Here is a 14,813-nt window from a genome sequence, read left to right as displayed (position 1 = left end):
AAATCTGAAAATGTAACCATCATAATACTTATTTGAAATGATATTAACGCCCAAAGCAAGAAGAGGGGTGTTATAATTAAGTTTAACTTATGTACCTGTGTATCTGCCTGTAGCATCGATGCTCTTAACCGTGTGAAATATATATTTTTTTTTGTTTTAAAGATGGGTTGATCGAGAATAAACTTATATTAATGAAAAGAAAATTCTATTGGCTCACTAATTCAAACATTTAAATCCTACGACTTGAATAATATTAATATAACGTCTGATGATGCAGCATTATCTGGAATCAGCAAGATACCTCATTTACACCTATTATTTTATTAGAGCAAATATTTACATCGGAGACTTTTAATAATAGCTTTCTATCTTTTTCAGTTTTTGTACATATTATGTTAAACTGGAGTGGAAAAACGAATTTGTTAAGAAACCAAAACAATACGACTACGTTGGTAATATTAATCCAATCAAAAAACTATTAAAATGTTAGTATGGTTTGCTAATCTTTGTTTTTTGGAATATTAAAACTTGTTTTATATAATAAAGTCTTATTTTTTTATTGCAAATTACTAAATGTTACATCATTGTATGCTTTTTTCTCGAAAAATTACTTAATCTATACTATTAAATTTGATTAAACATAATAAGTAGGTAGGTACTCATAAACACTTCAATAACACAGGTATCATTGTAGCGCGCACCGTGCGAAATAACGGCGCTTCAGAGCCACCTAATAAGAACGTGATGCCGTTATTTACTATCCATGCACTGGTTATATCCAAAATTGTTTTTGCTTGAAACAAAAACTAAACTCTATGTTTTCCTTTATGAAATTATTAGTCAATAATTGTAAGTACGTTATTATTTCATTTTAACAAGGACCATATTTTTAGAATGCCTTTGGTAATTATTGAAACAACTAAAAATTTAAATATAAATTCATCAAAGCATATGTTGCGTCAGTAGTTAGTACTAACTACTACCATATGCTACAACGTTATCAAATTATAAGAATGATATAACGATGACCTTGATATCCCTTATCAGACGCAATATAATAAACGAATTATATCTATAATGATGATTATATATATGTAAGAATCTTAATAAGTAATAAACTTAAAACACGAAGAGATATCATGAAATAACGCTATCGTTAATTTAATAAATGAGATTTAGTCACGATATACGCGAAGTTGGTCCGGCAGTTTCTGAACGAATTCGAAACCGTAACATTCTGTAAAACACACTGTCAAAATAAAGAAAAATGATTGAAGAAACGCGAAAAAAAACTTTTTTGGGTTTTGATTTTAGTACTCAAAGGGTGAGACGAAATTCGATACAGTCTTATAGAAATACTCATTTTCAAAGACAATTTTTCGCAAAAGTGTATAGTTTGATAGTGCATTGCTTTTAATTTAATATCAAAATATTGTTCCCGAACTTTCAAAATACAAACTATTTTATGAATAAATATTTTCTCTATATTATTAACAGTAGTAGTATTAGTAGCTTACTTTGATTAATCTTGAAAATTGTTAAAATACCATTAGATTAAAACTTTTGAATATGACTAATCTTTTACAAGTAATACTTAATTTATGCAGATGATAGGTGGACGATGACTGTAATTTTATTTTTTTCTTATCAAAAAAATTAAGTGACTTAATCGTTTTTTTTAGTTGAAAGCTCTCGTAATTGGTGAAGACTATGTTATACATCAGGAGGCTGATGTTGAATTCGATGTTGATCTTCCGGAGTTCAGGTATTAGTTTTTAAAGTACCTCTTAAGTTCTTTTATTGTAAATATTTATGTTTTAAATTATTCTTAATTATCTGATTTGCACACTTAAAATTCTTAGTCTACCCAATGGGCCATAGCATGATATTTATAGCCTATAACTTTCTGCAAGATTTGGACTATCAAATGTGAAAGAAAATGTACTAATCAGCTTTACCAAATGAGTTTAGATAAGTAAGTTTGAGTGTTTGAAAATAAAATTAATTCCTGTTCCAGAACTGCTGGAGGTGTTGTTCGGGGAGAGAGGGGTGAGGTGACAGCCCCTACGCTGCTTTGGGTGAAAGCATTGGATATGGTAATGGACCGCCTAGTTGTTGCTGGAGTTGACTTTTCTACAATTGAAGCATTATCTGGAGCTGCACAGGTTAATATAATTCAATATTTTTATTTTTTAGACAAATTTAATATGGTTATTAATGACTTTATGGCAGTCTCATCTAAATTAATATACTCTAAAAAAGGCATATTGTTTCAATTTTGTAATAGTCATTTCCTATATAAATGAGTTATTAATTTCTCCTAATTGGATTATAACAATCATCTATGTATTGTTTCAAAAATGTATTTAGCGAAACTGTGCAATAATCATATAAAAATATTAAGCGAGTGGTGTAGGGTTTTTTTTTTAGAACCAACAACTGACAATAAGTTTAAAACAAAACACATAATATAAAAAACACATAATGGTAATTGTATTCACAGATGCATATTCTGAAAAATTAATAAGTAAATAAAATGCTTATAAGTTTTATCATACAAAAAATTGTATTGGTGGGCCAAAGAGTTAATATAAAATATAATAATACAAACAAATAGTTTTTGTGCACACATAATTTATTTTATAGCTTTGTCTGTTTATAGGTTTTTTTTTTTAATTATTATAGTCTTTACTATAGACATGCTGGTCATGCGTATGTTATATCAAATCACCTATAATTTTAAATATATTATTTAATGTGCCTGCATTATATTGCTAGGCAACATCACAATCTGAATTTTTGGGTTGTATAGTAAAATATTATATTGGTATGGCTCTGCAAAAATATTGGTAGTGTTATTATATACTGAAAACAATAATAAAAATTATATGTATATATAAAATAAAAAAGCTACAGAAAAATTTTGTATTCATTGTTAATTAAGATACTAGCAACCAGCAACCTAATTAGTTCTAAAAACTTTCACAATAAATTAACTTTTGTTGAGTATCAAATGTATCGTCCCTGCCAATGATACGAAATTTACCAATTTTATCATTTAAAATCATAAAAAGTTCAGTATTTATTTATTGTTTCAGCAACATGGCTCAGTATGGTGGGCGAAAGGTTCCGAAGCCAAACTGGCAGCTTTATCAGGCGAGCAGTTTTTGCACACACAACTTGCCTCATGTTTTGTGGCAGATTCACCAGTCTGGATGGATTCCAGTACTACTGCTGACTGTCGCGCATTGGAAGAAGCTCTTGGAGGACCTGAGGTGATACTTTTTTTATTTAAAATTATGACAGAGGAAGACCAATAGAATTTAATTTGATTGGATTTCAAAAGTTAAAGTTGCATTATTTACTATTTTAAAACAGATAAGAAACAGTTGGTAATTTTTTTTTTTTAATTTATATTGAATTGACAGTGATGGAATTTCTACCACTGAACTATTATCTTAATTTATTTATTATAGTTTGTTTATTAACAGATTTGTTTAATAGCCTTTAGTTTATCTTAGAAAGCATCACAATCTAAGTTATAGGATTTAGAATTGATGGAAATATGGTATTAATTTGCAAAATAAATTTTAGTTTGCATTAGGTATTGTAGTGTCCAGTCCACCGGCCTATAAGCATAAGAGATATAAAAGAAGCATAAGAATAGAAGACTTCTCTGTAATATCTCTTTCTGTATCACACATTCACATTTATCGAAAGTCAACCAAAAAACTAATTTATATATTTTAGGGTGTTTTTTTTGTCCAGGAATTAGCTAAAATCACAGGATCCAGAGCGTACGAGCGGTTCACCGGTGTCCAAATACGGAAGATGTATCGCACTCGTCCCCGAGTGTACTACGCAACTGACCGAATCTCTCTAGTGTCTTCCTTCGCTTGTTCTCTATTTGTTGGGAGGATAGCACCGATTGACTTCTCTGATGGATCTGGAATGAATCTCCTTGACATTCATAGCAAGGAGTGGTGCGTGCTAGCCTTGAAGGTGATTTAATATTTTTTAGGTGACATTTATACTCGGATATATTCAAAACATATAACGAATTTTTGGTGATTACAGGCGTGCGGAGACGAGACTTTAGCTAGCAAGTTAGGTGACCCAGTGCCGACTGCCTCAGTAGTTGGTACAATATCACCATACTATGTGCAGCGGTATGGCTTTAAATCTGACTGCAAAGTGGTTGCTTTCACTGGAGATAACTGTTCAGCACTAGCAGGTATGGTTGGCTGAAAGATGAATTGCAAAGTTGATAATATATATTGTCTGGAGACAGAAATATAATTATATTGTTTTGTTTTACAGGATTACGTCTCGAATCTGGCTGGGTAGGGCTCAGCCTAGGGACCAGCGATACCTTGCTCCTGGGTCTGCAGTCTCCAGCAGCCCCGCTGGAAGGGCACGTGCTCGTTGGTCCCACGAGCGCTCCCTACATGGCACTGCTCTGCTTCTCCAATGGGTCGCTTACACGCCAGAACCACAGGGACAGGCTCGTGGGACCCAGCTGGGAGGCATTTAATGAATTGCTCCGAGCAACGGTTCGAGGAAATATGGGTTATATGGGTAAGTATCTCTTAACTGTAAAATTAAATAGAATTTAAACGAGTCTATTTCAATCAAAGAAGGAGTAAAGATAAACAAACCTTAGATTTACATATTCCAGCGAGCTCTGTTATGTCAAACACTTAATAAAGTTGGTGATTAATATGTAATTATTTATAATAATATTTCACTGAACGATGTACTTAATTCATACATTTTGTAAAGGCATAATTTACTATGTTTCAAATTGAGTATTATATTATTTGCCATTCACTATATGTACCTTCTATTCCAACCATAAGAAAAGCCAAATAAATAATATTTGATAGCAAATTAACGCAATATCATTGGTCGAGGGCTTGATTAACCTTATTCGTTTTGATTGTCGACGAAACTGTTATCAGAATTTTTGAAGTAAAATTAAAGTGGATATATGTAGTTCAGTGGAATAATGTAGTATTATAAATAAAGATATATCATCGAATTTGCTCCATATATAGCAGTATTTTTTATAGTTAGTTAGTTTGGTCCAATTCCTAACTTGTAGTAAAGTTTTAACACTTTTAAAAACTAGAAACAGAAGCGATTCCAGTACTGTGCGCATAATTAGATATAATATTCAAAAAACATATCTTAAGTTAACTTCGCGTCCATTTTGGTACGAATTCTATTTTTCATAGCGAGCAGTTCGGTTTTACGAGAGATCTCTCGACAACTGATGCGAGAATAGCACTTCTCAAACATATTTACGATACGCTTTTGGAGTAATCTGTGATTAGAACTTCTTTTTTATAAGCTCAAATACTACGATTTGATCTCATATCAAGAGCTTTACCTTTAATACCTTCATGCCTCATACTTAAGTCAAAGAGTCCATTAATGGAATAAAGTCTCCTGGATCTACGTTAAAAATGGGTGTTTCACAAGGTTCTATTTAGGGTTCTTTTCTATTTCTAGTATATATAAATGATCTTATTTTCTATGTTTAAGATATTTGTGATATAAACTGACGATACTTCACTAATTGTTGTCAGGAAAAAAAAGGACTATTATGACCTAGTGAACAGTGCATTATCACTGATACACTATTGGTTTACAGCAAATAATTTAGTTTTGAATGCTCAAAGAACAAAATGTGTAGTTTTGACCATTCCAAATGTTAGAAAGCAAAATTATACTATATCATTGAACGGTGTCGGTCTTGATGTAGCCGATACTACGGTGATTTGAGGAATAGCATTAGATTCCAGACTCCTGTGAAGACCACATTAATCGTCCCTTACAGGAAGATTCAGCTCCGCAGCATACGCGATTCGAAAAGTTAGACAACTAACTGATATTAATACCGCTCGTTTAGTATATTTTAGATATTTTCATAGTATTATGTCATGTGGCATATTACTTTGGGGTAACACTACAGATATTGAATATGTTTTTAATTTAATTTTACATAAGAGAGCAGTCCGCTCTATTTATTATCTTGGAGCTACAGACTCCCTTCGGATTGTTTTTAACAAAGTAGGAATACTCACTGTTGCGTCACAATATATTTACAACAATATTGTGTATATTTACAGTAACATTAATCACTTTGATAGAATCAGTGATAATAATTGTATGTGCACGGGACGATAAGTTTCAATGATCTCCGTAGAGTGTGTACTTCCAACTGGAAATCGGAAGTGTGTACTCTCCTGTGACTCCGGGCTGCTACTGATTTTTTTCTGTCGAAATAATAACTTTTTATCGGCCCGACCTAGGGCTCGAACTCGAGCCTCGGGGCCTGCGGCCTCATATCTAGCCACCGAAATCATAGACCAACGAGGCAGTCAATATACATCTATATATAGATGAATATAGTATCGATCGCCTCGTTCCACGATGTGCGTCGATAGGTATCTACTACGACACGGCGGAGATAGTGCCGCGGCGCGCGGCGGGGCGCTGGCTGGCGGAGGGCGCGCGGGCGGTGGCGCGCGCGGCGCCGCAGTTCGAGGCGCGCGCGCTGCTGGAGGGGCAGGCCGTGGCGCGCCGCGCGCACGCCGAGCTCATGGGCCTCCGCCTCGGCGCCTCCGCGCGTGTCGTGGCCACCGGCGGCGCCTCCGTCAACGCCGCGCTGCTGCAGATCTTCGCGGACGTCTTCGACATGCCCGTCTACGTGCAGGTGCGCGTATCTTGCTGTCGAGACTGAGTCTGATAATTGTCCCTTGTTTCCGAACTAAAGAGTTGTGATTCTGTCTCGTCCTCAGGACCAGCACTCCAACGCCGCTCTCCTGGGGGCGGCGATTCGAGCGGCGGAAGTTTGGAGCGCAGAAGCAGGGATCAAACTGACTGGTAATATATTGTGAAATTATAATTGCCGTATTGGCTATGTCCGTAAGGATGTAAGAGTTAATTATTTAATTGATTTTTTTATAACTTACAAATTTTTTTTAGTGCCCCATTCCATTTATGAATACTAAAAATGTACGAAAATTTGTCGATGATTACGTATTAGGATTAATGAATTGTTACTTTAATTTTGAGCAGGGTCAGAACTAACGATGTCTCCTGTAGCGACTCCCTACCCCGACGCGGAGAGGATCTACGCGCCGCTGATCGACAGATACAGGAAAATGATCGAGGACATTCCGAAATTATCCTAACAAGCTATTCACACAATAAGAAAATCACCATCACATTATCGTACTTTTTTAAAATAATTAATATTTTTTAAATATTTATTTTTGCAGGTGGCAATACTATGCTATTTAATTTATACACTTAATTTTTATATTATAAAATAACTCCTACACGCATTCCACAAGCGCTAAGGCATAATAAATGTTAACTTTTAACCAATAAGTAATCTCAGAAAAAAAAGTAACTGAAGGAACCGTAAGTGTTCACATTATATTATTATTATTGACACGAGTGATTGCGGGATAGTTAATAATAATCATATAATATATATTCCAAAGGCAGAAGTAATGATAAATTAATATATTTGACCTTGAGTTAATAAGACGAAGTTATTATCATAACTTTAGAAGTAAATTTATCTTCCTACAACTGACTCCCACTATTAATGGAAGCATGGATTCCAGGTATTGAAATAAAGTTGCATTGTAAGTAAAGATATATTAAACAAGAACTGTTTGTAGTTCATTAAAGCAGAGATTACCAAATATCATGGAATATGTTAATCTAAGGTTTCTTTATCTTAACTCCCGTCATTGGAATATAGTTTAGATAGTATCTAATATAATTTTTTGATACAGAACATTATACTCATTTTTTGAAGTTATTTATTTATATGTTAAGTAGAATTATAATTAAATCAAAGATCAATTACAAACTAAGCACACTATTTTTTTATAACTTTTTTTAATTGTATTTCACATTCCATTTTGTTTTATGTATTTGTTATTTTATTATTGTTTAATATTATATTTTTTTTATTAACTGACTTTAAACGTTTTAATTTGCACACTTTTATTATATTACAAAATAAGTAAAGTCATTATTTATCTAACATTAAAGTAAAACTGATGTAATGTACGTGAACCTATTGCTATGACTTTGATGAGTGTGACATTGACTTTGAGAAAGAATCTTGTAAATTATTAAACAAATAATATGTTATTTACAGTGTTCCACGATATATAAACAATTGTCGTAGGTCGGTAAGCAATATTTTAAATATAAATGTTTTATAACCTCTGACATTTGTTGGGATGTATCCAAAGTGAGACGACTAAGAGCAACGTCAGCTAAAATTAACATTATATTTATGAAGTTTATTTCATTAAAAACTAATTAATTTAACGCGGAGGAGCTCGCCTACGTGAGTGAATAGATCTATAACTCATGTATGGAATATGAATGACGCAATACATTGTGATATTTATTATTTTAATTCCTATCTCATTTGATTTATATGAAATAAAATATTTACGATTTGTTACATTAATATAAATATTTTGGATTTATTCATGTTGAAAAAAATAAAACCGTCCAATATAGGTTATCTTTAATGTTACAACTTTCTTGTAAAGAAAAAATATTCTAGGGTTGTTTAAACACAGCGCTGCTGCTATGGTCAACTATGTATCTTAAATGAAAATTTTAAATAAAATACAAATGTAAGAATTTTGGCACGGGTGTCACTGCTGGCGCCGCAGAATCACGACTTATAATACGTGTTGCATATAAATGCAACAATATAACAGTACCAACAATAAAATAGACAGTAACAGTGTGTGTAAGGACACACAGCGCTGTTTTATTGTTATTGTGTAAGCAGCCTAAGGTATACAGATTCAAATAAATTTGAAGGTTTTTAAATATTTACACATATCAATAACATGTAGTCAGTGCTGTCACAGCTTTTAACATTCCTAATAATCTGATCTTATTCGTTTGTATAGAATTATATTTATATTGGACAATCTAATAAGCTTTGTTATTCATTTACACGGTTTTAATAAAAGTTGCTTAAAATGTTTGTGTTATTATTTTAATCATTATTTAATTATTTAGTCTCGTCTAGTTGTAGGATGTGTCTGTGCTAATAACTCGTTTTCTATTATGTGGTCACACCCGTTAAGGAGATGATTTTTTAATCATTACAATTAGTGCTCATAATGAGTTACCCTTTGCAAAATTTCTTATTTTTAGACAGTTTAGGAGCTACATACATTTTTGATTTCTTTATTTCAAATCAAACAAAAATAAGTTCCAATTCAATGTTTATTTTCATTCTACAAAACAATGTGAACTCATTTTGAAATTGAAATATATATATGTATGTATGGTAATCATCCGAAGCATTACTTCTTCCTTCCACCGCGCTCCTTCACTTGCAGCTGTATCATCGCGCCGGGCGGCACGTTGTAGTATGCCAAAGTGTTCGTATCTTTGAAGAATAAGCCCTGTGAATGAGTACAAATTATTATAACTGTTCATTAATTGATTAAAAATAAATAATATTTTTTAATAAGCAAGAGGATATATAATACAGATTTATTTCATATATTAATTCGAAATACGACGAATGGGTCTTTAACCAAATTTTACATAAGACATTTACACCTCTCGTTATCGATAGATTTTAAGTGCTTTCTGGGGCATGTTGTTAGTGAGAATTAGTAAACAGAAAAGTAAATGACTTTTAATAGCCCAATCAAGGATTCTAACCCAGGACTTTCCGATCGAAGCCCAACCTTTTATTTATTTATATAATTTAATTAGCTTCATAAGAGTTTAAGATCTAAGATGACCTGAGGGTTTAATATTATTCAACGAGATCTTCAATACGAAATATTGTTGATTAAGTTTAAGGTACCTGTCAAAAAGGTTTAACTAGAAGGACCAGCGCTGATATGATAGTATGAAGTCTAAGATTATAAAAAAATATTAAACGGTACTGTTCGCAATTACTACAACAGTGTTGCAAGCAAGTAGCAATTGCTGGCAATACCAGTTTGTGATGTGTCACCTCGTAGTGCAGCTTCTGCTTGGCGGTGGGCATGTTGGTGGAGCGCTGCAGGATGTTCTTGAGCTCGGCGACAGTGGAGGACAGCGGCACCGACACCTGCAGCGTGCGCCCGTCCAGCCGCCACTCGCTGCGCTCCGGCGCCGACGGGAGTATCACCTGCGAGATACATTTCAAATATTAACATCCAATTACAAATTAAAGAGAAATTTCAAGACTTCAAATTTTCTACCGTGTTGTTCTAACGGTACAGTAAAAAGTGACATTAACCTGGAAAGTCCTGTGACATAATTTTCAAACACTAATATAAGATACAATACAATTAAACTAAATTAAGAATTAAATATATAATAAGTAAATTAAAACTGTAAGCAGGCCCATGTACAGGCTAGAAAAATAACATTTATATTGGTAATATATGACTGGGTTATATTTTTATTCGCATACCTAAAAGTTCCTATTCAAGACAAAATAAAAATCACATCCTATACTTTATCCTTATGATGCTATATACCAATGTTTTATACAATTGCGACAATTCATAAATAATATTATCAGATCAACATATTATTTTGTTGTAACTGAGGAGACGAAATTTTAAAATTAAGATTTTAATGAACAAATTTGCCCAAGAAATCTTTCTCGGTTTCTAAGCTATTTCTTTGCTAGATGTTGTATTCAGTTTGTTTGTTTAAAGATATTTTGTGATACTTGGGATGTGTGGTTATTGTTATAAATGATATGAAACTATACCTGCAAAGGAGCCGCACCAGGATGCGCTGCGAGCCAGGCCTGTTCAGATTCCAGGGCGTCTTCTGTCCTCGCCCGCTTAGCAGCCGGTTCGTCTTCTTCTGGCGGAGCACCCGGCACTGGTACCCCGGCCACACCTCCCGGTACTCCTGGTACTGGATAACCATAAGGTGCACCTACTGGAGTGGGGATAAGAGGTGGGCGGGGTGCTAAGGGCGGTATCACCATTAACGGTGGGATCGACTGAAGAAGTACAGGTGCAGGGGCGGGTGCTGGAGCTGGTGCAGGAGCAGAAACTCGCGGTGGTGCCGGCGGGGGCGGTGGCCGCGGAGCCGCGACTCCTCGGGCAGATGGAGGTACTGGTTTGGGTCCAATCTTCTCTTTCTCCTCATCAGGAAGTAAGCCCTTGACCTGAAAGTTTTATTATTGTATATAAAATATATGTAATATGTAAATATTTACATCATATGTTAACTTTTTTTTTAAACAATTAATTAAGAATTAAAAATTATTCTAAGCGTGCTAGAATTACCTTATGTATCTGCTGTATCTGGTCCTCTAGCGTGATGTGTGCGCGCGCAGCTCTTGTGGCAGCCTCCACACTAGAGGTGTGTCCGTCCCAAGTGACGCGCTCATCGCGACGCTTCTCTTCCTCACCTATCTTCTTACCGATAGCGGTTTCCTCGTCACCTACACCGAAGATATCGGTACGACGTTCTGCTAACTGAAATGATATTAAATTTTATTTTCACTTATTCCCAAAATTATTTAATAAAAGGCCAAAATTATAGAGATCACGTATAATGTATCACAGACCTGTTTGAGCGAAGCTTCTATAGCTGCGCCAGGAGCAAGAGCCTCGTCACGATCTGAGCGTTCAGCTGCAGCACGATCTCGCTGTTCCAGCCAGCGCGGATCTAGCAGTCCTATTCTTACGTGATCGGCCACCTTGTTAGCTGGAATCTTTTCTCCTGTAATTGGAGATACTAGCCATTCTTCGCTAGCTGGAGCCGGCTGAGGCCGGGCGCGTTTTGGATCATATTTCTTGACCACTACGCGATCAGGACGTGGAGGCAATGGAGCCTCCTCTCCGCCTCGACCAGACTCTAGAGGACCATCATCATCAGATGAAGAACTTTCTTCCTCCATATCTTGCACCCTATTATCATCAGGACGCTGCTGGTGTTGAGTTCTATCTTCCATTTCCGCGAGATCTTCATCCGACTCTGATTCCGATTCAGATTCCAATTGCATCTCCGTATCATCCTCATCATTGCCATGAGTGATATCTTCTCCACGCTCTTGGGCTAGTACTCGAGCACCAACTTCTAGTGGTGTTGTTGGTGGAGGAAAATCACCAGGTTCTCCTGCAGGATAATCAACTGTTTCTACAACAACAAAATCATGCCAATCAATTGAGGCATAAGCTAATCTTTCTTTCTCAATTCTCGCCTCATCTGCAGCTTTGCGCCTAGCTTGATGAGAGTGCCACGCAGCTCTACTGCGCACTTGTTCCAAGACTCCACTTCGTACCTCGGCACTCAGCTTCGAAACTAATTCTTTAGGAGGTAACAGAACTTTCGTATATTGTTCTAAAAGTCTTGTAAAGTATTGGAAAAGCGAATGTTGTGGACGCAGAAAATCAAACTGATGGTTTCTTTCTTCCTTCTTCATGAGGTCTGTCAAAAATTGACGACCATTTCTAGCTACAAACTGAGCTGTTAGTTTTACAATATCAAGTTCTAATGCTGAAATGGAAGGTGGATCTGCAATAAACTCAAAATCTGGTGGAGGATCACGTGGTGGTGCTGGTTCAGATGGTGCTGCAGCTTTAAGAAGTTCCTGTTGTCTAGCTGCAGTAGCTGGTGCAAGACCTGGGCGTTGCACTGGGGGCCCGATCGGGATAGGGGCTGTATCAGTACCTGATAAAATTTTACATATAAGAACGTTGTAACATTTCGTTTGTTTAAAAAAAAAAATCATGTAAAAGAACTATTTTAAATAGTTTTTTCAAATTTATTTTTTTTCAAGCTCAGAAATTCTATTAAACATTTCTGATGTTATGGCACTTTGTGACATTGTTAAATATCATCAATATCAAATAGCAGATAAATAATATGAACCCATTTCTTGCATTTTTTTAAATAGTGATGATATAAGAAATATTATATATATAATGTTGTTTTATAATTAAATTAATCTCTCAATATAAGCATTTTTTTAGGATACATCTTTGACAATTCTAATTAATATAAAGTCTAATCTTCATTAATATTATAACATTAAAAACTATTAGAAATATTTCGTAACTTACTTCTCCCTTCTCTTATTTCCTTCACCTTATGTTGGTAGTAAGCATGGTAAGGATCCCCAGAATTGAGAAAGTTAAATTTTGGATTCCCAAGTTCATTCTGTCTAATACGAGCCTCAAACTCTGGTCCATTACGAGCAACAAAGCTTGCAGTCTTGTCAACAATATCTTTATAATTTTGTTAAGGAAATAACTGATCATGAAATATTAATGATAAGTATTTGTCTTCCTGAAAAACGTTTAACAAAAAGCATTATAAGGTGACTGTATAATAATTTTTTACATTTACATATTACATTAGCAGCCCGTAAATGTCCCACTGCTGGGATAAAGGCCTCCTCTCCCTTTGAGGAGAACGTTTGAAGCATATTCCACCACGCTGCTCCAATGCGGGTTGGCGGAATACACATGTGGCAGAATTTCGTTGAAATTAGACACATGCAGGTTTCCTCACGATGTTTTCCTTCACTGCCGAGCACGAGATAAATTATAAACTCAAATTAAGCACATGAAATTTCAGTAGTGCCTGCCTGGACTTGAACCCGAAAGCATCGGTTAAGATGCACGCGTTCTAACCACTGGGCCATCTCGGCTCATATATCAGTATAATAATTATTAAAAAAAAACTTTTAAGATAAATTTTCAAAAAGACCAATCAAGCAACTTTTGCATACTGCTTGATGATATAAAAAATAGCATTCATTGCAACATTACTTAAGACCTGTATAATTAAACATAATATTTTTAAACCATATTGTTTATTTAATATATTTGAATCAATGTGATTAAATCATCCTCTTATCTCGGACAAATGGGCCACCTGATGGTAAGTGGTCACTGCTACCCATAGACATGGGTGCTGTAAGAAATATTAACCATTCCTTACATGACCAATGTACCCACCAACCTTGTACGCTAAGATGTTAAGGTATTTGTGCCTGTAGTTACACAATACTAAGCCTTTCTGTTTCGTGGAAGAATATCTAATTTGTAAGTAGTACCTACTCAGACAAGTTTGCACAAAGCTTTAGCACCAAGGAAAACATCACACTACTGTAACACTATAAACTACTAAAAATGTATATTCCTTTACAAATACCTGAAGCATTTGACAACAATAAGAGGTTATGATTGTACAAACTAATCATCATTGAATTAAACAGTATTTTTTATCTTTTAAAAGGATACTCCTGACTTCGGGTGGTGGATAAATAATTCCAATAACAGGAGCAGGAGGTGCCTGCGGTTCTTCTGGTGGTGTCTCGAGCGCCAGCCCCGGAGGGGCCATTACATCGATCGAAGGCATTCTTGCCTTACGCGTAAATTATTACACTGTTAACACTAATTGTAATACATCTATACCGCTTAACCAAAATCAAACACAAATTAAATTACCAAATCTGCATAATTATGATACAAATTATGAAGCCTATGGACTTAGACTAGGCAGTAAGCAAAGCAGTTGAAAACAAGTAAGATGTCAAAATTGTCATTGTCTATAGTATACAGATTAAAAATAAAGCCTATACATAAGAAATACAGATAATGTAAATGAAAATAGAAATCTTTTGTTGACATTTTTTATTAAGCATTTATTAATAAACACCGCAAACGACATTAAAAAACATAATATTCTTACTAATCATAAGTACGTAACGATATTATCTAATATTTCACCTTCATCTATTCGAAGTCGAGTAATTATAACAATATGCCATT

The 14,813-nt window shown here is 34.7% G+C and overlaps 2 protein-coding genes across 2 annotated transcripts; one reads left to right on the top strand and one right to left on the bottom strand.

Annotated features, from left to right (window-relative positions):
- The first annotated feature begins 1,145 nt into the window (after positions 1–1,145).
- On the top strand, positions 1,146–7,941 carry LOC125067418 (xylulose kinase). The gene is made up of 10 exons (XM_047676019.1): positions 1,146–1,324; positions 1,683–1,765; positions 2,018–2,165; positions 3,099–3,275; positions 3,769–4,002; positions 4,078–4,234; positions 4,321–4,578; positions 6,453–6,721; positions 6,807–6,891; positions 7,087–7,941. The coding sequence occupies exons 1-10, from the start codon at positions 1,268–1,270 to the stop codon at positions 7,200–7,202; spliced, it is 1,584 nt and encodes a 527-aa protein (XP_047531975.1). The 5' UTR covers positions 1,146–1,267; the 3' UTR covers positions 7,203–7,941.
- Positions 7,942–9,274: 1,333 nt separating this feature from the next.
- Positions 9,275–14,553, bottom strand: LOC125067350 (splicing factor 3A subunit 1). The gene is made up of 7 exons (XM_047675897.1): positions 14,283–14,553; positions 13,098–13,262; positions 11,600–12,705; positions 11,316–11,507; positions 10,787–11,194; positions 10,037–10,192; positions 9,275–9,470 (listed from the first exon to the last, which is right to left on the bottom strand). Exons 1-7 carry the CDS (start codon positions 14,398–14,400, stop codon positions 9,369–9,371), a joined length of 2,247 nt encoding a protein of 748 aa, XP_047531853.1. The 5' UTR covers positions 14,401–14,553; the 3' UTR covers positions 9,275–9,368.
- Between the last annotated feature and the right edge of the window lie 260 nt (positions 14,554–14,813).

The sequence above is a fragment of the Vanessa atalanta genome, chromosome 11 (genome assembly GCF_905147765.1).
Source record: "Vanessa atalanta chromosome 11, ilVanAtal1.2, whole genome shotgun sequence".
Taxonomy (NCBI): Eukaryota; Metazoa; Arthropoda; class Insecta; order Lepidoptera; family Nymphalidae; genus Vanessa; species Vanessa atalanta.
Note: the sequence above shows the minus strand (reverse complement) of the source record. Positions and strands in the feature narration are given on the sequence as shown.